Here is a 24,849-nt window from a genome sequence, read left to right as displayed (position 1 = left end):
TCAGAAACCGATTTTGTGTTTAAATATTATTTTGCACTAATATATATATAAATTAATCTAAATCAGGGTATTTATTTGGAAGCTGGAAAAGTAAAAGTAGATATGCCAACACCAATACGACCATCTTGAAGATTTAAGGTCATGCCAGTCATGGTATTGCAGCAGTTCAGATAAAGGTTGCCTGTAAGACCGTAAGATGTAGGAGCAGAAGAAGGCCATCTGGCCCATCTATTCTTCACCTCTATTCAAAGACAAAATGATTGATCTGATATGACAATCTTCAACTCCATTTTCTCATCTTATTCCTATAACCCTTGATTCTCTTACTGATTAAAATCTATCCATCTCAACCAGAAACATACTTAATGACCCAACCTCTCTAGCCCTGTACGGGTAAAAACTCCCACAGATTCACTACCCTCTGAGAGAAGAAATTTCTCCTCATTCTGTCTTAAATTGTTGACCCCTTACTCTGAGATTCTGCCCTGTGGTCCTAAATTGTCCCACGATGGAAAGCAACCCCAATGTCAAGCTAACGTTAAACCTGAACTGCAAGGCAGTAAATTAGTCGTTCTACCGTTGAATCATCAGCCATAGAACTTTTAACAATCCACTGAATCACTTGAGCAGGATGATGGGCATTAACTCATCAGCTCTCATAGTGTAGCACTTGTCAAGCACTGCATTAGAGTGCCAATCTGGATTATGTGCTTAAGTCCCAAAAAGCAGTGATCGAAGATGCAATCTTTTTTAAAAATAAATTTAGATTACCCAATTTTGTTTTCCAATTAAGGGGCAATTTAGCGTGGCCAATCCACCTACTCTGCACATTTTAGGGTTGTGGGGGCGAAACCCACGCAGACACGGTGAGAATGTGCAAACTCCACACGGACAGTGACCCAGAGCCGGGATCGAACCTGGGACCTCGGCGCCGTGAGGCAGTTGTGCTAACCACTAGGCCACCGTGCTGCCCTTAAGATGCAATCTTTTGACTGTTGAGGTAAGAATGCCAACAGCTGAGGCAAGTTGCACCTTTGAGAGAAGCCTGGGAACAGGTCGAAGCACTTGCATTTAAAGAGCACCTTATTTCATCCTTGGAATATTTCAAAGTCATTCATAGCCAATTAATTACATTTTTAAAAATGCAGTCATTATAGACCAATTTGCAGGTTGCAATTTCCGACAAACCAGTTACAAGTGTGATATTTGGGAAGTTTAAAAACAAAGCAGTACGCTTCAGACAATGTGCAAACCTAGTTAGGGTGCAAGGAGGCCATTAAATTGAAGAATTGATGCCAAGAACATTTCAATTCTACAGGTCTCTCGGGGAATAGTGGAATGGCAGTTGCTTATCTCAGTAAATACTGTTTCTTCGAATTCAGTGACCTTCAGCTTTTCTTTTGAAAATATAAGTTTTCCTCATTTATTCAGCACTGACTTGTATGATCGTCCGCTGTGTACTGGGCACAACACATTTACACATCTTTGGAAAGTCCCAAACATCCAGTGAAGTAATTTTGGAGTGTGGTCATTGTCACAGTGCAGGAAATATGGCAGCCAATTTGCACACAGCAGACTCCCACAAGAAGCCATGAGATAATGATCAGATGATCTATTTATCTGGATTAATAATCCACTGAAAGAGAGAATCTGTCCAGGATGCCAAGACCCCACTCTTTATCAAAGTAGTGGAATGGGATTAGCCAATAGTAGTGTAATGCAATTTTTTTTAAACATCCAGCTGGGAGGCAGACAGGGCAACAGTTCAATTGTTCATGTGAAAGACAGCATGTCCAACAATGCAGCACTCCCCCAGTCTTGCATTGGAATGCCAGCCGATATTTTTGTCCTCCCGTTTGGACAGATTTGAACCCATAAACTTGTGTTTCAGCAGCAGAGTGTTACTCACTTGAGTGACAAATGTCACAAAAGGTCGTAAACAGGCAGCAGAGAGAGAGGTCCACGTTTAACCTGCTGAGTAATCCGATCTCAATAAATACAGCATACAACTACATATTTGTGCACTACAAGACTTGTGTTCAGTAACTTGGAGCCCTTGTTGTAAGCCCAGGAATAGATGGATGAAGAGAACTTCAAGTTCAGGCGTGGTTGAAACCCTGCAACGCATCAGGCTGACACATGAAGAACAACCATTCGAAGTAGGCAGCAGATGGCAGATAGCGCCTGTTATTAAGAAATATCACATCTCAAGCCAGCAAAATGGTGATTTGGAAAGAAAATGCATGAAAGAATTGTTTAATCCAGCTGTATAATTAAAGAAACAGACATCAGGTGCATAGCGTAGAAATGCAGGTTCTTAGATTTAGATGGTATGCTTTCATTACAGCATGCTGAAAATGGTTGAGTGCTTTTCAGGGGCAACTTTTGCTTTTCGGGGGCACATTTTTTTTATTCACGCTCATTTCTTTTATTAGGTGTTGCAGTCACATTTTACCTTCTGTCTTCATTTTCGAGCGTTTTGTTTTTTTTGATCGACTGGACAGCACAATTACCAAGAATATATCACAGCTTAGTGTCCAATGTCAAGCTAAGGATTAATCAGGCCAAAAGAATGTGCTAACCATGTGTCAATGCCAGATTAAAAAACTTAACTTGCAAAGAAACACATTTATTCAGCAATACATGTGGCAATAGTGGTTCAATACTTAGGTGGTTGTTCTTGACCTATACAGGCACAATGGGCCGAGGGGTCTTTTCTATCCTGTAGACCTCTCTCTGACTCTATGTAAAACGTGGCTCTTAATTTACAGCAGCAAAATAAGTATTGTAAAACAAAGTTAAATAACTTGTAACAGCTGAAACTTAATTTAAAGCAATGCAAAGTCTGCTGAAATACCTGTAAAATGGAACCTTGTGAATTGCAGTGACCTGGAAATCCAATTTCACTGGCATTCACCGAAGTATAAAGCAATTCAGTTCAAGTCTCCATGGGTTTTGGCAAGTCTCAGTAGTTCAGGTTGATCTTGCAACTCATTAGTTTCTTAGGATCCCTGAATTATGAGTCGTGCTGTTTTTCAGTGGGCACTCAGTTGAACTTGTCCGTATGCCATGGTGTAGAGACATGATCCGACCTTCATGCATATGCTGTTGAGACCAGCCTACTTCTCTGTCACCATCCTTAACTTCCATTATCATGTACATGTCAGATTTCTTAGCCAGCATCAAGTACAGGAAACAAACTAGAGATATCCCTACAAGAAGTGAAGAGTGAACCAGTAGCAGTTTGTCAGTGCAGAAAATTTAAAGTGGATTTAAACCTTGTTTTGAGACGCATCAAGGGTCAAAATACCAAAAGGCAACCAAGTGGCAGACGGACGAATGGGATCAGTGGATGATCTATTTCAGTGAGAAGTACCAATGGACAACTGACTGTGAAGTTCTGTTATTTTCTCTGTCCAATTTGCACCAAGTTCACATCATCAATGAAGGCCAAGCTATTTGTTTTCCAACATAAACTTTTCGGTGTATCCACAGATCTGTTGAAGAGAATGATGCACAACATCAGCATCTTCTTGGACCTTGAGCTGAACGTCAAACCTCATAATCCTTTACCAAGGGCTGAATTCCATTTCTACAATGTCACCAAAACGCACATTGAAAACATTTCTGAACAGGTTTACCATCTCCTGGTTGGACTTGCCAGGGTCCTCACTACTGTCTCGTTCCTGAGCTGTGTCCCTAATCAGCTTAAACTTTTCTAAAGCACCAACTCCCCACATTTCATCCTGCATTCGGCCCTTCTCCCTGATTAATGTGGTCGATGCTAATTTCCATTGACTCCCAGTCCCCCAAATAGACCAAAGTGAAATCTTTCCACATGGCCTTTCCTAACGTTGTCATCAAAATCACTACCATTCATACATCTTCATGTCATCTTTTTTCTTTACTCTTTTGTGTTATTTGTATCATTTGACACAACAGGACCTTAAAAAAAACCCAATGCATCCTAGTCCCTACAAAACACATCCCACACCCTACAAACTGATGACAACCCCGCCTCTCGATGGCACAGCTCCGGGTTGACTATGAGCATCACATGTCACAATCTGGTAAGTGACCAGTGTGAACTCCCAGGTTTTGAACCTTCCACAGAACACCCCCAGTTCTTGAGGATGGGCCAGGGGAAGATGTGGCCACTTGTTGCATAAGTGGAACACAATGAGGAGGTGATTGTCTAAGTCATCATCCATCGACTGCACTTCGGCTCTGAGAGATTCATTCCCGCTCACATGACAACCATTCGCAGCTGAAGCCGTTGAATAGATTGTGAGCCTCAACATTAAACTGTAACTGTTTATCAAAAATGCATCATTGCACCCCATTGCACCTTCTTTCCCCACTCCTCCACCATCTGAACTCCAGCTCTTCTCACCTCATTTCGCCGTGCCACCTGTTTTTCAACTTACAAAACTTTCCTCACAGACTCCCTCTTTGGCCATTCACCTGTTGGCCTGTCACCATGGAGCCTGAAGCTATTCCTGTGAGTTGGGATGTTTACTGTAGGAAAGGAATTACGTAAATGCAAATATTTGTTGTGTTAAAATTGCAGAAAACTCAACAAGTTCATTGCATAAGTCGTGAAAAGAAATTATGGAAATTTAAGTTGGAATCTTAGCACCTAACAGATGAACCTTTTAGTATATATTTGGACAAGTTAATTTTAGCAAAAGTCACAACATGTTTCAAATGTATGCCATTATAACCTGCGTACAGACATTTTAACCAGGTAGTATGTTTGTCGATAGGTAAAAACATCGGACAACTACGTGTGTTGCTATGCCTTAATAACATTTTATATCAGAATAATTTCTGACTGAAAGAATGACTGAAATTTTATGTATGATTTGTGGCAATATATCTGATTCACTGAAGAGTGTGTCATAGGATCATAAAATGATCAGTGAAGAAGGGGGCCATATAGTTCATCTTGCTTGTGCCAGGTCTTTCAAAGAGCTGTTCAATTTTCTCCACTCCTGTTTTAGTTGTGTGTTTTAAAAAAAATAAAAAGGAAGATCTTGTATTTAACTTGTACTTCAGCATATCTCAAAGCACTTTACAGCTAAGGAATTACTTTTGAGGTGCAGTCACTGTTGTACCCTCCCAAGCTCGACTGAAATGTCAACTTGGATGATGTTTCGCGGGGAATCGAAGGATATTGGGGGAGATGGGGGGGAAGGCAGGACTGTGGAGTTAAGGTGCAAGATCAGAGATGGTGGTTTTGTATGGTGGAGCAAGCTTAGGGAGCCGTATGGTCTACTTCTCCTATTTCAAATGCTCTTTTCTACGCACTGGGTCTTTAATTTAGAAGCTCATGGCTCGGAGATGGGAGTACTATCATTGAGTCATGGCTGACACAGTCGCAAGTATAAATTGCAGATGGCTTATCAATAGATGGGCTTAAAATAATAAGACTAAACCTGAATGCAGGATTATAATACAGGATACCAGCAAGATTGAGAAAGAGCAGGAAGAAAATGTCAGGAAGGAATGTAGGGTTTTAAAAAGCCTGAAGATGGTAGGGGGAAAGCAAAGGTGTCTTGTCATTTTGCAATGTAATATTAGTGGGTAGTGTTGCCATTGGATGATATCATCAGCTGCCCATTATACATCTCTCCAAATTTTAAGTTCAACTGATAATGGAGGGATGCATCACTGATGTCTGATCTGATGTTGTCCATTTTGCACTTATTTAAAAAAAGAGTCACAATTACCTCTTTTAAAATAGGAGATGCTGTCCGAGGTCTTGATTTCAACAGCGTTAGGATGCAACAAGAAAGGCTTTGTAGAGCAGTGTATATGCAATGCTGAAGGAACAAAAGGCAAGGCTAGTTCATAGGAACACTGATCATCCCAGGTTCGATTCCCGGCTTGGGTCACTGTCTGTGCAGAGTTCGCACATTCTCCCCATGTGTGTGTGTGTGGGTTTCCTCCGGGTCCTCCGGTTTCCCCCCACAGTCCAAAAAGGTTTGGTGGGGTTACTGGGTTATGGGCATAGGGTGGAGGCATGGGCTTAAGTAGGGTGCTCTTTCCAAGACTCGATGGGCCAAATGGCCTCCTTCTGCACTGTAAATCCTATGATCAGTGACAGTGTAAAATCAGTGTAGTGCACAGGTGGCTCGGTGGCACAGCATCAGGGACCCGGATTCGATTCCAACCTTGAGTGACTGTGTGTAGTTTGTACATTCTCCCTGTGTCTGCATGGGTTTCCACCGGGTGCTCCGGTTTCCTCCCACGGTTTCAAAGATATGCTGGTTAGGTGGATTGGCCATGATAAATGGCGGAGCAGACTCGATGACCCCTTGGGGTGGGGTTACAGGAATAGGGCGGGGGATTGGGCCTAGCGAGAGTGGTCTTTCAAAGGATGGGTGCAGACTCAATGGGCCGAAAGGTCTGCTTCTGCCCTTTAAGGATTTTATGCAATATTGCTTCAGGTTTCACTCCCCTTGATCCTTTGCCTGATGTGGTTTGTCTCATTTATTTTGTTCCATTAGATGAAGTCTGCCGGAACTGTTGATCAGAATTTATTTACTGACACCTACTGTAAGGTATGCAGTGCCCAGCTGATCTCTGAGTCTCAGAGAGTGGCACATTATGAGGTAAGATGTTAGCTCTTTACTTGCAAATATACATTCCATCTGAACATCACCTTTTCTCAACGAATTACATTCAGCCAAGAAACTTCAGAGGAAGTTGAAAACATTGAGTGCTTTTAGATTTTATCATTTCTGCTGAAAACCACAGAAACAGAGAAATTAGGAGCAGGAGAAGGCCTACTCTGCCACTCAACAAGATTGATACTTTATCCCAACACCATTCCATAAGACATAGGAGCAGAATTAGGCCACGGCCCATCGGGTCTTCTCCGCGATTCAATCATGGCTGTTATTTTTCTCATCCCCTGATCCCCTTATTAATCATGGAATTATCTATATTTGTCTCAAAGACACTCAGTGATTTGGCCTCCACAGCCTTCTGCAGCAAAGAGCTGAAGAAATTCCTCCTCATCTCTGTTCTAGAAATTGTCCCTTTAGTCTGAGATTGTGTCCTCCGCTTCTACTTTTCCGACAAGTGGAAACATCCTCTCTACGTCCACAGTATCCTGTAAGTTTCAACGAGATCCCCCCTCATCCTTCCAAACCCCAATGAGTACAGACCCAGTGTCATTCCGTGGCATGATGGCACAGTGGTTAGCACTGCTGCCTCACAGCGGCAGGGACCCGGTTTGATTCCGGCCTTGGGTGACTGTGTTGCGTTGTACATTTTCCCTGTGTCTCCGTGGGTTTTCTCTGGGCGCTGCAGTTTCCTCTCATAGTCCAAAGATCTGCAGGTTCGGTGAATTGGCAATGCTAAATTGCCCCTTAGTGTCCAAAATATTAGGTGCGGTTATGGGGTGGGGGAGTCGGTGTAGGTAGGATACTCTGGGGTTGGTGCCGACCTGATAGCTTAATGGCCTTCTTCTGCACTGTAGGGATTCTGGGATTCCATGCTCTCCCCAGACCCCTTGACATCTTTCAGAATCTAGAAACATAGCTTTTTCCTTCTTAAACATATTGGCCTTCATAGCCTGCCATGGTAGAGACGTCCACAGGTTCACCACCTCCTGGATTAAGAAGTTTCTCCTCGTCTCAGTCCCAAATGTCCTACCCTGAATCGCGAGACTGTGACCACTTGTTCCTCCGCCCTGAGCCAGAGAAAACGGCCATCCCAGGAATCAGTCTGGTGATCCTTCGCTGCATTCCCCCTTTAACAAGTATAGCCTTTCCCAGGTAAGGAGACCAAATCTGCACACAATACTCCAGGTGTGGTCTCACCAAGGCCCTGTAGAGGTGCAATTAGACATCCTTGCTGCTGTACTCTAGTCCTCTTGCAATGAAGGCCAACATACCATTTGTTTTCTTAATTGCCTGCTGTACTTGCATGCTTGCTTCCAGTGATTGATTCACAAGGCTCAGGTCAACATTTCCCAGCCTCATTTCCCAGCCTATCAACATTTAAATAATGCTCTGCAATTCTGTTTCTCTTTTGGTTCCATTAGTTTCTCCCACACTATTTTTCCAGTAATAATTTACTTCCATTCCTCCTTTTCACTGGACCCATTATTTCTTTGCATTTCTGGGAAGTTACTTGTGTCTTCCTCTGTGAAGACAGAACTAAATTAGTTGTTTAATTGTCCTGCCATTTCCTTGTTTTCCATTATAAATTCTCCCATTTTCGACTGTAAGCGACCAACGTTAGTCTTCAGTAACCTTTTTACACACTTTTAGAAGCTTTTACAGTCGCTTTTATGTTAGTTACAAGTATACTCCTGTAATCTATTTTTCCCTTCTTAATCAATCTCTCAGTCCTCCTTTGCTGGATTCTAAACTGCCCCCAATCCTCAGGCTTGCTACTTTTTCTGGTAACTTTATATGGCCCCTTTTTGGATCGAATGTAACCCTTGGTTAGGCTGCCTCTTGTGTTTTGCATCAAAAAGGAATGTATAATTGCAATGCATGCATTTGTACATCTAATATTAGCCATTGCCTATCCACCATCATGCCTTTTTTAATGAAGTTTAGCCATCTATCTTAGCCAATTCACGCTTCATACCGTCACAGTTTCCTTTGATTAAATTTAGGACCCGGATATCAGATTGGACTGTTTCATAATATTGAATCCAGGATAGCATAGTTGGTTCCTGGACATACCAATCTAAAACAAATCTCTGATCCAATCCGCATGCAGATTAAAGGTGCCCATGATGACTGTTGCACCTTTGTTACACACGTCTCTAATTTTCTATGGAATGCCATCCCCTTCATTACCACTTCTGTTGGGAGGGCTATAGACCACCCCAACCAATGTTTTCCACCTCTTGTGGCTTCTTAACTCCACCCAGACTAATTCTATATCTAGATTTTCTGAGCCAATAACACCCAGTCCTCACTATTGCACTGATTTTATCCTGAACTAACAATGTCACCCCACCTCCTCTTCCTTGTTGCCTGTCCTAAATATTGAGTCCCCTTGGATATTCAGTTCAGAATCTTGGTCACTCTGCAGCCATGTCTGAAATTGCAATCATGTTGCACCGGTTTATATTAATGTGCGCTGTGGTTTGAGCTGTTAATTTGTCTACCTTGTTGCAAATGCTCCCTGCATTCAGATACAGTGCCTTTAGAATTGTATTTTTAATATTTTTACACAGTATTTTGTATTTTGGCCCTATTTGCTGCTAAGCCTTGTTTCCTCTGCCTTCGACTTTTGCTTTCTATCTTTTCGTCTTCCACTTCTACCTTTTTGTTTCTCTCTGTTGTGTCTCCCTGTTTGGGTTTCCATCCTCCTGCTACCAAAAGTGTGTTTCCTGGTTTTCTTTTTTTTGTCACCAACTTGACAAAGGCTCCTGAAGATTTGGTCATGAGCTCTTCTATGAGGAGGTGATCAACAAAGCCTTCATGGCCTGTTTGCAACCAGGAATGTGTATGTAAGACAATTTTCAGCTTGCCTTCCTGAGTTTTCCTGGTAACTTGCATTGATTGAGACATCCCATTAAAGTGACCATGCTATAACCACCACTCTCCTCCTCCCCCTTAGTTGCTCTAGCTGGCAACTAAACAGATATAAACTGCTTGTCTGAGGTCCCTTGACACCCAATTACTTGTAAGTCTCAGGGATTTTGGGAACATCCAAAGTCTAATTTTCTTGCTAAAATGTGTACATGCATTTGAATGCATCTAAATTTAAACTTAGACACTTGCAAGTCACTTGAATCTGCAAGTCAATTGAATCTGCATAACAGGCACTTTTTGACTATTCGTTGCACTTTTCTGCTGGTATTTAGATTCACAGGCCTTTCTGCCAATTTTGGTGGAGTTAAAATATGTGCAAGGTTACAGAGATAAGGCAGGGCAGTGGGACAAGCAGAATGCTCTTTCAGAAAGTCAGCTCAGACTCAATGGGCCAAATGGCCTCCTTTTGCACAGTGAAGATTCTGTGATGATCAGTGCTAATACTGGCATCAGTGGGTTTCCCAATAGGAGTCTCTCCATCTAACATGTTTGGAAGAGATTGTCATCAGGTGGTCAGAGTGGAGAGGAGGTAATCTGGACCAACCCACCAGAATCCTTCCCGCAAATCTGTAAACAGAGGTAGCCAGACCTCAGTTAATAACCAACTAGGAGATGCCGATGCTTCTCTTGGCAATGGAAGCTTGAAGCAGAAACTGGATTGGATGTGAATGGTTTAAGGACCACAGTATGGTGTTTGGTTCCTTATACAATGTCATGCTTTAGTGGCAACGCTGACCTCTAATAATAGTGCTATGGAGTGGCACCATCAACCATGTTGTCCAACACCACCTTCACATCAGCAGTCAGTTAGTGAGATGCTGCGTGGCATCATTGCTTTCCTACAGAGATGGCTTGCCCTTCATTTTTGCCTGCCACCTCCTAGTGCTTTGGCACTTCATTTTTGGAAAAGGTTTTCAATGGGTCTTTCCAAAGCTTTGTCTATTTTTGGCTGTGATCAATTATCCCCTTCTCTTTAAATTATACCTAAGCTCATTCTAGCCTAGCTGCCAATATACATTTGCGACTGTTCAAATCTTTGCATCTGAAGCTGTGCAAATGAATTACCCTCGGAAAGTGGTTGTTGAACCAATTTGTGGATCTTTGCAAACTTTGTGGGACCCATCGAAGCTGGAGAAATGGTGGTACTGTTGTACCACGTAACTATTTGTCAAACAATGGTAGTTTGTGGACAGATGAAAATCTTCTATTCCACATTTTGATTACCAGGTACTGAACAACTGCTGTGTGGAAAAAGCTTCAAAACCCACATTATGTTGGTGTACTTTCTCACTATGCCAAACATCACATCAGGTTATGGTGTGCTTATCGTGCCTGCAATGCAACAGGGAAGAAGGTGGAAAGCAAATATTATTTAACAGGAAAAAGGACTGTTCAGCATATAATTATCTGCAGGCAGTGAGTTTAGGGCTGCAATTTACTCTTTTGACTCTGCTGACATTCATAAATTCTAGTATCAGCATAAACACTTGATTGAATTATGCCTGTGTAGTGCACCTAACATCGTAAATGTACTACTGTGTTTTTTAATTGGGAGTAGAAGAGAGAAATAATATTTAATGATCATTTTATAAAATTGCAGGGTACATGGAAGCAATCTTCTGCCTTGAGATTAGCTGATAATATTAATTGTATTAATGAAAGTAAAAAAGAAAGTAGCAAAAGGCTACTTGACCTATTTCAAGCCACAAGTAAAGTCTGATTCAAACTGTGTGCTGCAGTACAAATTGGCCTGAATCTTTCAATTGTGATCCGCAACAAGTAGAATCTCCAAGGCTCCACTTTGAAACCACAGTAAATTACTCAAAGAAGGCACTGTCCCAGTTTCCAATGGTTGACATAATGGGAGTAGAAACATAGGAACAAGGCGGTAGCAAAAGTGGCTAGCACTGTGGCTTCACAGCACAAGGGTCCCAGGTTCGATTCCCGCTGGGTCACTGCCTGTGTGGAGTCTGCACGCTCTCCCCGTGTGTGCATGGGTTTCCTCCGGGTACTCCGGTTTCCTCCCACAATCCAAAGACGAGCAGGTTACGTGGATTGGCCATGATAAATTGCCCTTGGTGTCCAAAAAGGTCAAGAGGGGTTATTGGGTTACAGGGAGAGGGTGAAGTGAGGGCTTAAGTGGGTTGGTGCAGACTCGATGGGCCGAATGGCCTCCTTCTGCACTGTATGTTCTATGTTCTATTTTCAGGAGTAGGCCATTCAGCCCATTGAGCCTGCTCAGTACAATCATGGCTGATCGGACATCCCAATGCCTTTTACAGACGCTCTTCGCATAACCTTCAATCAGAAATCCTATCAATCTCTAACTTTAAACATACTCAATGACTTGAGCTTCCACAGCCCTCTGGGGAGTACAGAATACCAAAGATTCACAACCCTTTGTGTAAAGAAATTTCTCCTTATCTCGGCCCTATGTGGCATCCCCCTTACTTTGAAATTCAGGCCCCCCCCGCCCCCCCCCCCCCCCACCCCCCCCCCCAAGGATCTGGACTCCCCAACCAAGAGAAACATCTTACTTGCAACTACCCTGTCTATTCATTTAAGTACTTTGTAGGTTTCAATGAGCGCCCTTCTCATTCTTCGAAACTGTGGAGAATACAGGCCCAGTTTGCCCATTCTCTCTTCAGAAGACAGTTCTGCCATCCCCAGTGTAGAAGAGCGTTAAAGGGAATTTTGTCATGAGAGAGCCAAAAGAAGGGCAAAAGTAGTGGAAGGGAAGGGAAAACATGACTTACATTGAAAATAAAAACATTGCAGTTGAGCTCATCTTCAAATTTTAGGTGGAATTATAAAAAACTGTTTTTCTGAAGCACAGCATAACACATTGTCTTGTGTTGTCCTCTGCCTCAGCATGTAAGAATTTGAGGAGATCTTAATAAATAAAGGAAGGGACAAAGAAAGAGTAAGAGCACAGGTCAGCAGCTAACATTAAGGAGAATCCAAAATCTTAAAATACATGAAAAGGGTAAGAGTAAGTCAAAGGAAGGGAAGGGCTGATTAAGGAGACATCTACTGTTGACCACAAGGAGTGTGGTGTTTAATAGCACTCATGTAGCTTCAGTCTCTGCACCGCTGAAGTGGTCCTTGAGACCTACTTTTTCTGTTTGTCACATTGTGGTTTCATAGTATCATGGAGAGATGGAGATGTTTGGGGAGCTATGATTAGCAATCCATACCATAGATAACCAAGGATGAAGAAGGAGAGAGAACCCAGGAAAAATGAATTGGCGTATAGAAAACTGTGGGTGAATAAACAAACCTTGGCATGGATTTGTCAAAGGCAAATCTGGACTGGTCAGGCGGGCAGAAAATGGGCAAATGGAATTCAACCCATCAGATTGTGAGGTGATGCATTTGGGGAGGTCAAACAAGACAAAGGAATGCAACGAAATGGAAGGATACTGAGAGGTGGACAGCAGTCATTTTCAAACCCAGGGTCACGACCCGGGGGTGGGTCACGGGACCATGCATTGCGGCATTCCCAATCGTGGGAAGTAGTGCCCAACAGCCACAACTGGCTTTTGAAACTGCTGACTGCGACTGGATTTCAGAATATTGGCCATCCCACGCATGGGTGCCCCCTCAGCAGTTTGCTGGCCCGGAGCCCAGCAGGGCAGACCACCTCCTCCTGACGTCAATGCGCCGATCCAGGAGCAGATTCTTTATTAAAATTGATGCAGTCTTCCTGCCTGGAGTGGCAGTAGAGAGCAGGTTGCGCCTCGTACACTGACGTCACGTGCACTGGGCTGAAGAGAGATTCTTCCATTTAATTAGCAGCAAGCAAGCAATTTAACAATTTTAAATGGTTTGTTTCGTAATAAGGAAGAGAGACCAGAGTCACAAACAGGCCAGGATCTTGCAACTAAATCTGCTGGAGAGCGTGGCTCAGGACACAGCAAGACAAAGCACTGCTGGTGTCAGCTGTAGGGCCTCTGGTGAATGACTGTTCAAGAAGCTGAAATCAGGAACAAAGCAGTATAAAGAGGATTTTTTTAAGGTATGGCTTTGTCAATTGTGCCAGTGCAAATCAGGATGTGAAGCCCGTGTGTGTCATATGTAGGGACGCACTGGCAAATGAAAGTTTAAAACCCTCAAATCTTCAAAGGTATTTAAAGACTAAGCATGGCAAGTTCGAAGACAAACTCCTTGATTTTTTTTCAACGGATACAGTGAGAACTTAAATAGTCAGGTGAAGTCCTTAGCAGAAATGTAACATTGAATAACAAAGCAAGTGAGATTGTGAGAACCAAGCAGGCTCACCCATCACATTAAAGGCAAGCAAAAATGGTGGGTTGCGAAGGTTGGCCGGTGTGGGTCGCAAAGATTGGCCGGCCTGGGCCACAAAGGTTGGCAGGTTCCTAAAAATGGGTCCCAGGCAAGGAGGTTTGAAATACACTGGTGTAGAGGAAATGAGGGATTGAAGTGAAAGCTGATAGATCCCTGAAGGGAGCAGGACCGCTTGATCAGATGGTTCAGCAGGCAAATGGACGTAGCATGGAATATAAAAGCAGGAAGGTTATTCTGGATCTATGTAAAACATCATTAGGCCGCAACTTGAGTAATGCGTGCAGCTTTGGTCACCTTATTACAGAAAGGATGTAATTGCATCGAGGAGAGTACAGAGGAGATTTACGAGGAAGTTGCCAGGCCTAGAAAATGGCAGCAATGAGAAAAGATTGGTTGAGCTGGGGTTGTTCTCCTTGGTACAGAGGAGGCTGAGGGAAGATTTGATTCAGATGTTCAAAATTATGAGAGGTCTGGAGAGAGTGGATGGAAAGGGCCTTCTTTAGCCGAGAGGTCAACGACTTGGGGCATAGATTTAAAGTGATTGATAAAAAGATTAGAGGGGATGAGGAAATATTTTTCACCCGGATTGTCGGGGTCTGAAACTGTCTGCCTGGAGGGGTAGTAGAGGCCGAAACCTTCAACTCGTTTAAAAGGTTTCCGGATGTGCAGCTGAAATGCCGTAAACTACAGGGCGACAGACCAAATGCTGCCACGTGGAGTTAGATTGTGTGGATCGTTTTTGGTCTGGCACGGGCAGGAGAGGCTAAGTGGCTTCTTTCTGTGCTCAAAACTTTCTATGATTCTCAATCGTGTTTGACCAACTTGATAAAGTTCCTTTGAAGAGAGTTGATGAGAGTATTGCGATAGATGTTGTTAGACGTTTGAAGGGTGTTTGATAAATTCCTATATAGACTTGTTAGTTAAAAATCCATGGAATTGGAAGCAATCCTGCTTGAGAAGACCATGGGCTCAAGGTAGCAATAGTGAAGAGTTGCTCTTTAGACTGGAGAAGAATACACTGTAGTGTTACCCAGTGGTCCACAATAGAACTGTTAGATACTGTATCAATGACCTGGACTTGGCATAATATCAGAATTTGCAGATGGTATGGGACTTGGAAATGCAAGTAAGAGTTCAAAACGCAGCTAGAGAGCTGTGTCCCCTTCTGGCCCTCATACCTTGGGAAGAATGTCTTGGAGAGTGTGTGGAAGAGACTTACTGGCTGGCCAAGAGATGAGGGGCTTCAGTGATGTGGGGAGGCTGGTGAAGTTGGGATTGTCCATCTCAAAACAGAGAGGATTAAGAGGAGATTTTATGGAGGTGTTCAAAGTCATGCGAGGTTTTGATAGAATAAATAAGAAGCAATTATTCCCAGTAGTAAAAGTGTCGGTAACAGGGGGAGCACACTGATTTCTGAAAAATAAGCAGAGGCAAAATGAGCAATTTGTTTTGCACGGTAGATTGTTCACATCTAGAATACACTGCCCTAAAGTTTGGTGGATTCCACATAAGCAAAGTGGCATTGGATGAATACTCAAATGTGTAAAGGTTTACAGAGAGACAGGGAATGTTTTGGGGAGTGAGATGAATTGGCTCGCTCAGTCAAATTTCTGGTTGTGATATGATGTATTGAACAGCCTCCTTCTAATAATACCATTCCAATAGGTCATTTGTACATTAGTATGCTGGGTTATTATGTCAGACAAGGACTGGGATTTTCCAGCCCTTCTCGCCGGTGGGATTTTCGGTTTTGCTGACGGCAATCCCCCGAGGTGGGTTCCCTGGTGGTGCGGCGAGCGAGCAACGCAAATGACCACTGACTTCTGCGGGACTGTAAGATCCTGCCAGCGGTCAATGGAGAGCTGACTCCGCCACTGGAAAACCCACCGTGAGAGCTGGGGGAACTGGATAATTCAGGCCAGGGTCTTGGGCTCACATGACCCAATCTGGTGTGTCGTGAGCAGGAAATGTCTTCAATCTTTGAATGCACAGACGCAGCAAGTTCCATCTAATTTTACTGTTAAGGCCAAGTGTTTCGGGAGTGACCTTTTTGTGCAATTTATTGTGGAATACTCCAGTTCACACACAATAAAGAAGTCTTACAACACCAGGTTAAAGTCCGACAGGTTTGTTTCAAACACTAGCTTTCGGAGCACTGCTCCTTCCTCAGGTGCAGTGCTCCGAAAGCTAGTGTTTGAAACAAACCTGTTGGACTTTAACCTGGTGTTGTAAGACTTCTGACTGTGCTCACCCCAGTCCAACGACGGCATCCCCACATCATGGCAACCAGTTCACACAGGCAGAGGTGTCAAAAGAGAGCAGTTTCACACCCTCTATTATTTGGTGGTGGTGTATACTGAAGGAAAGAATAAAAATCAAATGTAACGGGAAAAAAGGAACACATTTAACATGGAGCAAAATGTAATGAACAATCATATGTTAAGGTTCAGTGCAGAATAGCTGCAATGCACATGAATTCGAGCTAAGATATCCTCGCACAATGAAAAGTTCACCCCTTACGATAAAATCATATCCCAAATCATTGCTTGTAATGTCAGAGAGAAAACACAGCAAACCCAAAGCTGATAAGAAACTGGAGTATTCTGAGATCGATGGATTTGATGACACTTTGTCAATCATGTTCAGTAAATGCCAAAGCCCGCACTCAGCAATTTTAACTCCAATGGTTGGGCAGCCAGTGGAAATGCAGACTTTTTGACTTAGTGTTTTCCATTTCCATAGAATCACGACAGTGCAGGAGAGGGCCATTCAGCCCATCGAGTCTGCACCAACCTTCAGAAAGAGCACCCCACCTAGGCCCACTCACTTGCCTCATTCCTACAACCCGACCTAACCCGCACATCGTTGGACACCATGGAGCAACTTTAGCCTGGCGGATCCGCCGAACTTGCACATTGTTGGACATTAAGGGGCAATCTTAGCATGGCCAGTCCACCGAACATGCACATGTTTGGACTGTGGGAGGAAACAGGAGCACCGTGTAACTCATGGAGAACGTGCAAACTTCACACAGACAGTCACCGAAGGTCTGAATTGAACCCAGGTCTCTGGCGCTGTGAGGCAGCAGTGCTAACCACTGTGCTGCTCCTTTGCACCATTGTTTTATGCCATCTTTGGAATGAATTGAATAATTTCCATTCCCATTCATTTTTGATTTACAATATCAGAACTTTTGGGGAATGATAAGTCCATTAAGCTTTCAAAGATCAACATCAATAACAACTTTACTGGCATATTCCAAAAGCCCATCTCTCTTCAACGACGCATTCACTTGTCTCTTGATGCTTTTTAACTGGTCCACCTCGTCGATCCTCAAAACAATAAGACATAAAAATAATTGGAAAAGAACAGTTCTTCAGAAAAATTATGTTTTGTTTTGTATAGCACAGAATTATTTCAAATCCCCACTGCCTTAACCTGCACAATTTTTGCATCTGTGCCAGATGCTAATTAATCTACCCAAACAGACATATTCTTTCCGAAATGTGAAGACGATAAAAAGAATGAACTTGCATTCAGATAATGCCATTCACGACGTTGGAGCCTCCCTCATCCAACACAGCCAAAAAGGTACTTTTCATTTGTAGTCACAGTCTTGGAGAAGCAAGACAGCCAATCCACACACAACAGAGTCTCACAAGAGAGCTAAAAGTCCAGCTAATCTGTTTTAGTGATGTTGAATGAGTGATAAATATTTATCTGCACTTTGGGAGAACTCCCTTGCTCCTGTTCAGTTGAAATGAGTTCAGTCTGCTGGCATACAAAATCAAATACTGACCACAGTTTTCTGACTTGAGGTGGACTTCAGAAATTTCTTTCACAGTGCGACAATGAAGATGACGATTGGTCTGTCTGTTCACAGCTAACGATAACTCCCTCTTACATTAATACATTCCTTTCTGTCTTTCTCTCATCGAGTACAGCAGAGATTCTGGCCCGTCGAGGTTGAATGGCCATCCAGACAATATATTGAAGGCGTGCAGAGAGTGAGTTGATGATCTAAGAGCAGTAATGAGAGGGCGGTCATCGACCTGAAGTGTTAACTGTGTTTTCTCTTCACAGAGAATACTCGGCTTCCTGAGTATTTCCAGCATTTCCTGTTTTAATGTCAGATATCCATTGTCTGCAGCTTTTGTGGTGGTTTTGTTATTTTGCATCTTTTTTTAAAAAATGGAGCCTTCTGGGATCTCTTGCATTCACCTGAGAGCTGATATGTTCTCGGTTTTGATATCTCATCTGACAGGGCAGCGTTTTCTCAGTACTGCATTGGGGTGTCAGATTTTTGTGGTCTGGGTTGGAGTGCTTGCACACAAAACGTTACAAAATTCAACATGAAGCTGGCTGCAAGTATCTTTAAGTATATTTTTAATTTACCAGTCTTCATGCGAATAAACCTGAACAAGAAAAATCCTGTATTTCTAAAGAATACATCCCAATGTTAGAGCTGCTACATGGTCTAATTAGACTGCAGATTTTGCATCAAGCTGCAACTCAGTTAATCTCTCAATGGTGAAGCTCGTGCACACTTATCCAGCATTGTGTAAACACTGCAGAGTAGCTCTGGAAAAATCTGGTCAGGTTCAACTTCTCGTATCTTTTAATAAACTCGGGCTGCTTTCTGTGTTCTATTTCTGATGGTCAGGAAAGGCTCCCCCATTCCCACATTTCTCTTCTTTCAGACTGTATGGCTTTTTTGGGAGCTCGCGATTTGTAAATACTGTGACATGCAAGGTATCGCAATTATGGTGGGTTGCGTTGAAGGGAAAGTATTTTCCTATCCGCTTTTGTCCGTATGCTGATCAGCTTTCTTGGATTGGATATTGGGGGAGATGTTTCTCTGCAATCCTGCTCCAAAATTAGGAAGACCGGGTCGGTGAGGTCAAGCCCCAAGCCTCTACCCCAACTGGGGTTGATGATCTCCACCTTAAACTCACCTACTGTTGGAGGCAATGCATGGGAGTATCTTACTCTTCAGGCTACATTGCTGCCACTGCTGCTGCTGTAACGTAGCAGGCAGCTCACTCTTTTGCACCAACCAGCTCCCTCTTGATAATGGAGAGCCCACCGGAAGCTCACACTTAATGATCCAGGGAACCAAATCAATGCTTGGGTAGATACCAAGAGTTTGACACTCATTCAGGTCTTCTCCGTAAATTCTTCCCACCATTTACCTGACGGTAATAGGCGGGCGAGGAGCATTCGAGACTACGTTTGAGACCCATGTGTAGAGTTGTGCTTTTCTCCCACCTAATAAAGGTGCATGCAGGCAATAACCTTTAGTTGCCCACTGATAATGCTTTTAAAAAGCGCCTGTTGTATGGCACATTACCAGATCCCTCTTTTTGCACCATCTGGCACTCATAGAACCATAGAATTTACAGTGCCGGAGGAGGCCATTCGGCCCATTGAGTCTGCACTGGCTCTTGGTAAGAGCACCCTACCCAAGCCCACATCCCACCCTGTCCCCATAACCCAGTAACCCCATCCAACACTACGGGCAACTTAGCATGGCCAATCCACCTAACCTGCACATCCTTGGACTGTGGGAGGAAATTGGAGCACCCGGAGGAAACCCACGCACACACTGGGAAAACGTGCAGACTCTGCACAGACAGTGACCCAAGCCTGGAATCGAACCTGGGACCCTGGAGCTGTGAAGCAATTGTGCTAACCACTATGCTCCTGTGCTCCTAGTCTGTAGTATGCACGAGCTGCAGAAATCTAAACCTCAACACTCCATCTGATTTCTCAGAATCCGGTGACCTAATGTAATTCTTGTTATAAAATATTAAGTTATGATAGCATTGTCTGAAACGGTAAATGTGACAGGCAGGCTGTGAGTGAATGGTTTTCTTCATCTGCTTAATTTTCTGTCATTGCGCTGTCATGTTGCAATGGCAGCAAGCAACCAACTGGTGCTCAATCTATTTTATTCAGCTGAACATATTCCTTGGTCTGATTTTAAAACTGACTAACCTTTCCTGATTCAGGAGTACAGGAAGTGTGAGTGGAACCGACACAAATACACAAGAATGGAGGTCCAGTCGCTTTCGCATTTTTGACCACAAGCCAGTCCACGGTGCCAATGCCCAGAGAGCCCACTGCGTGTGGCTGGAAGCAGTTGGTGTAATTGCAAGTGCACGAAGGCGAGACAAAAAATTAACAAGACCCAGTGAGCTTTCCTCTTCCAAAAGTGAATATTCAGAGGACATGCATGGGGTCAGGAAGACGCTATTTAGCCTCTCCACCTTGTCCTGCTGCTATTCAATGAGATCATGCTTGATTGATTTGGAGAAAGCTTTCGGCACAGGCGGAGGTCACTCGGCCCATCATGTCTGGCCTGGCTGAAAAATGAGCCATCCAGCTTAATCCCACATTCCCACATCCCAGTATTTGGTCCGCAGCCATACAGGTTACTGCACTTGATGTGCAGATCCAGACACCTTTAAAATGAATTGTGGCTTTCTGCAACAATAGCCCCCCTTCCCCCCCCCCCCCCCCCCCCCCCCCCCCCCCCCATAGCCCTCGGGGTGAAAAATGTTTTTCATAGAATCATAATATTTACAGTGCAAAAGGAGACCATTCGGCCCATCAAGTCTGCACTGACCCTTGGAAAGAGCACCCCACTAAATCCCACTCCACTCTATCCCTGTAAACCCAGTAACCCAACCTAATCTTTTGAACACAAAAGGGCAATTAATCATGGCCAATCCACCGAACCTGCACATCTTTGGACTGTGGGAGGAAACCTGAACAGACACGGGGAGAACATGCAGACTCGCACAGAATCACCCAAGGCCGGAATTGAACCCGGGTCCCTGGAGCTGTGAGGCAGCAGTGCTAACGACTGTGTCACCGTGTCTCCCCTCATCTTTTTCCTCATCTCCCTTCTAACCTTTCTACCAATCACTTTAAATCTATGACCTCCTCGTCACTGACCTCTCTGCTAAAGTAAAGAGGCCCTTCCCATCCACTCTATCCAGGTCCCTCACAATTTTGTGCCTCTCCATCAGGTCTCCCTTCAAGGAGAGCAACCCCACCCTATCCTATCTTTCTCTCATCTGCAATTCACCTGACCTGGCAGCATCCTTGTGAATCTCCTCTGTACCCTCTCTAATTCAATTACATCTTTTCTGTGGTAAGGTGACCGCAGTTCTTCAGTTGTGGCCTAACTAATGTTTTGTATGGTTTGAGCGTAACCTCGCAGCTCTTATATTCAATTCTATGCCTTAGCTAAGAAATGAAAGGAGTCTAAACCCCTTCTTAACCATCTTACCAACCTGTCCTTGTACTTTCAGGGATCTGTGGACAGGCTCCGAGTCTTCAGTGTTGGCTTATCCTAGCATAGTGTCCACGTTCCTGCGGCCGAACACACTTTCTCTAGCAACTAAAGGGAGAAATAAAAGGTCTCACACCGTTCCAGCGGGTGTGTTGTACCCCTTCCGTTTGACAGCACGAGGTGGTTCCACCGAAAGAGTTGAACCCGGTACCTGATTTCCTGTTGAGAGGGAAGCCGCGTACCCTCCCCCGTCAGACACCTTCTTAATATCCTCCCACTTATTATGTAATCCTTGTCTTGTTTTACCTCCTCAAATCTATCACCTCACACTTTTCTGGGCTGAATTCCATTTGCCACTTTTCTGCCCACCCGATCAGTCGATTGATGACTCCTTGCTATCTACTGCACAACCAATATTTGGGTTGCCTGCAAACTTCCTGACTATTTCCCTTCCATTTACATCCAGATCATTAATATATACCCCCCAAAAAAGCAATGGACCTTGTACTGACCCCTGCGGAACCCCACTGAAAACCGCCTCTCAGTCACAAAAGCATACCATTACCCTTTGATTCATTGACTTAGACAATTTTGTATCCAAAAATTGCTCGATTCCCCTTGGTCCCATGAGCTTTTATTTTTTTCAACCAGCCAGTCATATGGGACCTTGTCAAAAATAGTCTTTCCAAAATCCATGCAGACCATGCCAACATCACTACTCTCATCAATCCTTCTCATTACTTCCTCAAAGAATTCAATCAAATCAGTGAGACACAACCTTCCCTTAACTAATCCATGGTGACTGTCCTTGATTAATCCATGCCTTTCTTCTAACAGTGCATTATGTCCCTCAGAATTGATTCCAATAATATGCCCCTTACGAAGGTCAGACTGACTGGCCTGTAAAGATTCGGTCTATCTCACTCTTTTTAAACAAAGGTACAACATTAACTAACGTCCAACTTTCCGACACCTCACCTGTATCGGTGAGGGTTGGAAAATTACAGTTAAACCCTCACCAATTTCCTCGCTGGTTTCTTTTAACAGCCTGGGGTAACCGGCCCTGGTGGTTTGTCCACTACGAGGGATGCAATTTTCCTTAACATTTTTTCCTTTCCCTACGTTTTTCACATCTAAGATCTCATCTTTCACCAGTGTCTGCATTGTCCCTCTCCTTTGTGAAATATGCAAAATATTCATTATGAACCATACTCGCATCCTCTGACTCCATGCGCCAGTTAACCTTTTGGTCTTTTATGGGCCCTACTCTTTCCTTGGTTATCCTCTTACTCTTAAAATATTGATAAAACATCTTTGGGTTCGTCTTGATTTTCTTGCCAATATACTTTCATGCTCTCTCTTTGCTTTCCTAATTTCCATTTTGATTTTACCCTTCCTCTTGATATATTCTTCTCCGCTTTCTGTCATATTTCATTCTGGGTGCCTGACATGAGCTTTCTTTTTCTGCTTTATCTTACCCTACACATTCCTTGACATCCAGAGGGCACCATCGCACCCTTTTGCTTTTTGGGAACATGTTGGGCGCGATTCTCCGCAACCACGATGGGTGGGAGAATAGCGGGAGGTCCACTCCCGCACCTCCCGCTATTCTCCCACCCCCCCCCCCAAAATGGCGTGTCCGGTTTTGCGACACGCCGCTCGGAGAAAGGTTTTCACGGCGGGGAGCGATTCTCCGGCCCGGATGGGCCGAGCGGCCTGCCGCTCCCGACCTGTTCACGACGGCGGCAACCACACCTGGTCGCTGCCGTCGTGAACATGGCGCACCAGGTAAGTGTGGGGCCTGTGGGGGGTGGATCGGGGATCGAGCATCACGACCGTGCTCGGGAGGGAACGGGCCCACGATCGGTGCCCACCGATTGTCGGGCCGGCGTCTCGAGGGGACGCACTCTTTCACCACCGCCGCCCCGCAAGATCAAGCCACCATGTCTTGCAGGGCGGCTGAGGGGAAAGATGGCAACCTCGCATGCGCGGGTTTGAGCTGCCCAACCCATGCATGCGCGGCTAACGTCATTAGGCGCCGCCGCGGCGTCATTCTTGGCGCGCTGGGCCTTGAAGCCAGGGACAAGGCCCGGTGGCCGAGTTTCCCGGTACAACCCTCCTATCCCCCCGGGGAGGGGAGAATAGGGGGTCGGGAGAGACTTCTGACACCGTTGTGAACCTCCTCCGGGTTTCACAACGGCGTCGGGCCATGCGGAGAATTCCACCCGTTGACTACGAACACGCTGAATGATCCCCTTTGAATGCCTCCCACTGCTCTGACACTGATTTACCTTTAAATAGCTGTTTCCAGTCAACTTTTGCTGAATCACTTCTCAGCTTAGTAAAATTGGCCTTGTCCCAATTTCGAATTTTAACTCCTGTTTTATCTTTGTGCTTTCCATAATTATGTTAAGACTAGCCGAATTCTGATCTCTGCCACCAAAATTCTCTTCCTCTGTCATTCCTTCCACCTGGCCAATTGTGTGTTTTGTGGAGGTGCCCGCCATTGGCCAGCGGCGGGATCTTCTGGGCCCGCCATTGGCCAGCGGCGGGATCTTCTGGGTGCGCCATTGCCAACCGGATTTCCCATTAAATGCGCGCCATGCCACTGCGGTGGTGGTGGGGGGGGGGGGCCGTCAGCAGGACTGAAAGATCCCACCAGCGTGAACGGCCAGGAAGTTCGACCCTAAGTCTAGAACTGTGCCCTCTTTTGTTGAACTTGCTACACGCTGGCCACAAGGTTCTCCTGAATTCACCTTAAGAATTCTGTTCCCTCTATTCCTTTGACACTAAAACTATCTCAGTTAATATCGGGGTGTTAAAATCCTCCAACTATTGCTTACCACGCTGTTTTTTTGTACTTGTCAGAGATTTGTCTGCACATTTGCTCTTCGTTCTCCACCTGACTGTTGTGTCTAGACTACAGTCCCAGTAGTGTGACTGTGTTTGTCAGCTCAATCCATACGGCCTCAATTCATCATCCTCCCAACACAGCATCCTTCCTCACAGCTAGAATTGCTTCCCTAACCAAAGTTTCCACACACCTGCCTTTCCTTTTTATTCCCTTCTCGATCTCGTCTCAAAACCCTGCAAACAAGAATTTTGAGCTGCCATTCCTGTCCGTCTTTAAGCAATGTTTCCGTCAGCACTGAAATTTAACAACTGTCATAGGTCAGCACTGAAATCTCACTATCTCAGTAATCCCCAAATGCATACACTTAATCCTTCTATCGCTTCTTAACTTGAACTTCTTCCCTGCCCCAACCATCCCTTCGGGCAAAACAAATTCAGATACCTTTGTGAAATAGAAAAATCAATCCAGCAATCTCAACCACACAGCTCCCCCCCCCCCCCCCCCCCCCCCCCCAAACCAACACACACACACACACACCCACACCCCACATACACCCATTTCTAAAGGAATTAATTTACAGCACAAAATAATTTGAGCAAAATAGCAGGAAGGAAATCACCTTAGGAAATATTAATATGATGCTAATGCTGAAGGAGTCCCTGAGTCTGAGGGGAGTCTGAGACTGTGGACAAGAGCTTTAAACTGCAGTTTTTCAGTACTAGATCAAAGCTGCAGTTGTTCAGTACCAGATCAGACACGAGTGTTCTTGATACAGGTGCTTGGTTGCTGATGAATGCATAATGAAGCAGAAACAATGC

General features: G+C 44.3%; 1 protein-coding gene across 3 annotated transcripts in view; it reads left to right on the top strand.

Annotated features, from left to right (window-relative positions):
* Nucleotides 1-24,849, top strand: part of zmat4a (zinc finger, matrin-type 4a) — a 173,258-nt gene that overhangs the window by 9,339 nt on the left and 139,070 nt on the right. For all 3 annotated transcript variants that reach the window (XM_038785612.1, XM_038785610.1, XM_038785611.1), the window contains exon 2: nt 6,513-6,617. In XM_038785612.1, coding sequence (XP_038641540.1) covers nt 6,513-6,617 — 105 coding nt within the window. The remainder of the gene's footprint in view (nt 1-6,512; nt 6,618-24,849) is intronic.

The sequence above is a fragment of the Scyliorhinus canicula genome, chromosome 26, assembly GCF_902713615.1.
Source record: "Scyliorhinus canicula chromosome 26, sScyCan1.1, whole genome shotgun sequence".
Lineage (NCBI taxonomy): Eukaryota > Metazoa > Chordata > Chondrichthyes > Carcharhiniformes > Scyliorhinidae > Scyliorhinus > Scyliorhinus canicula.
This window is presented reverse-complemented; position numbering and strand designations above follow the sequence as displayed.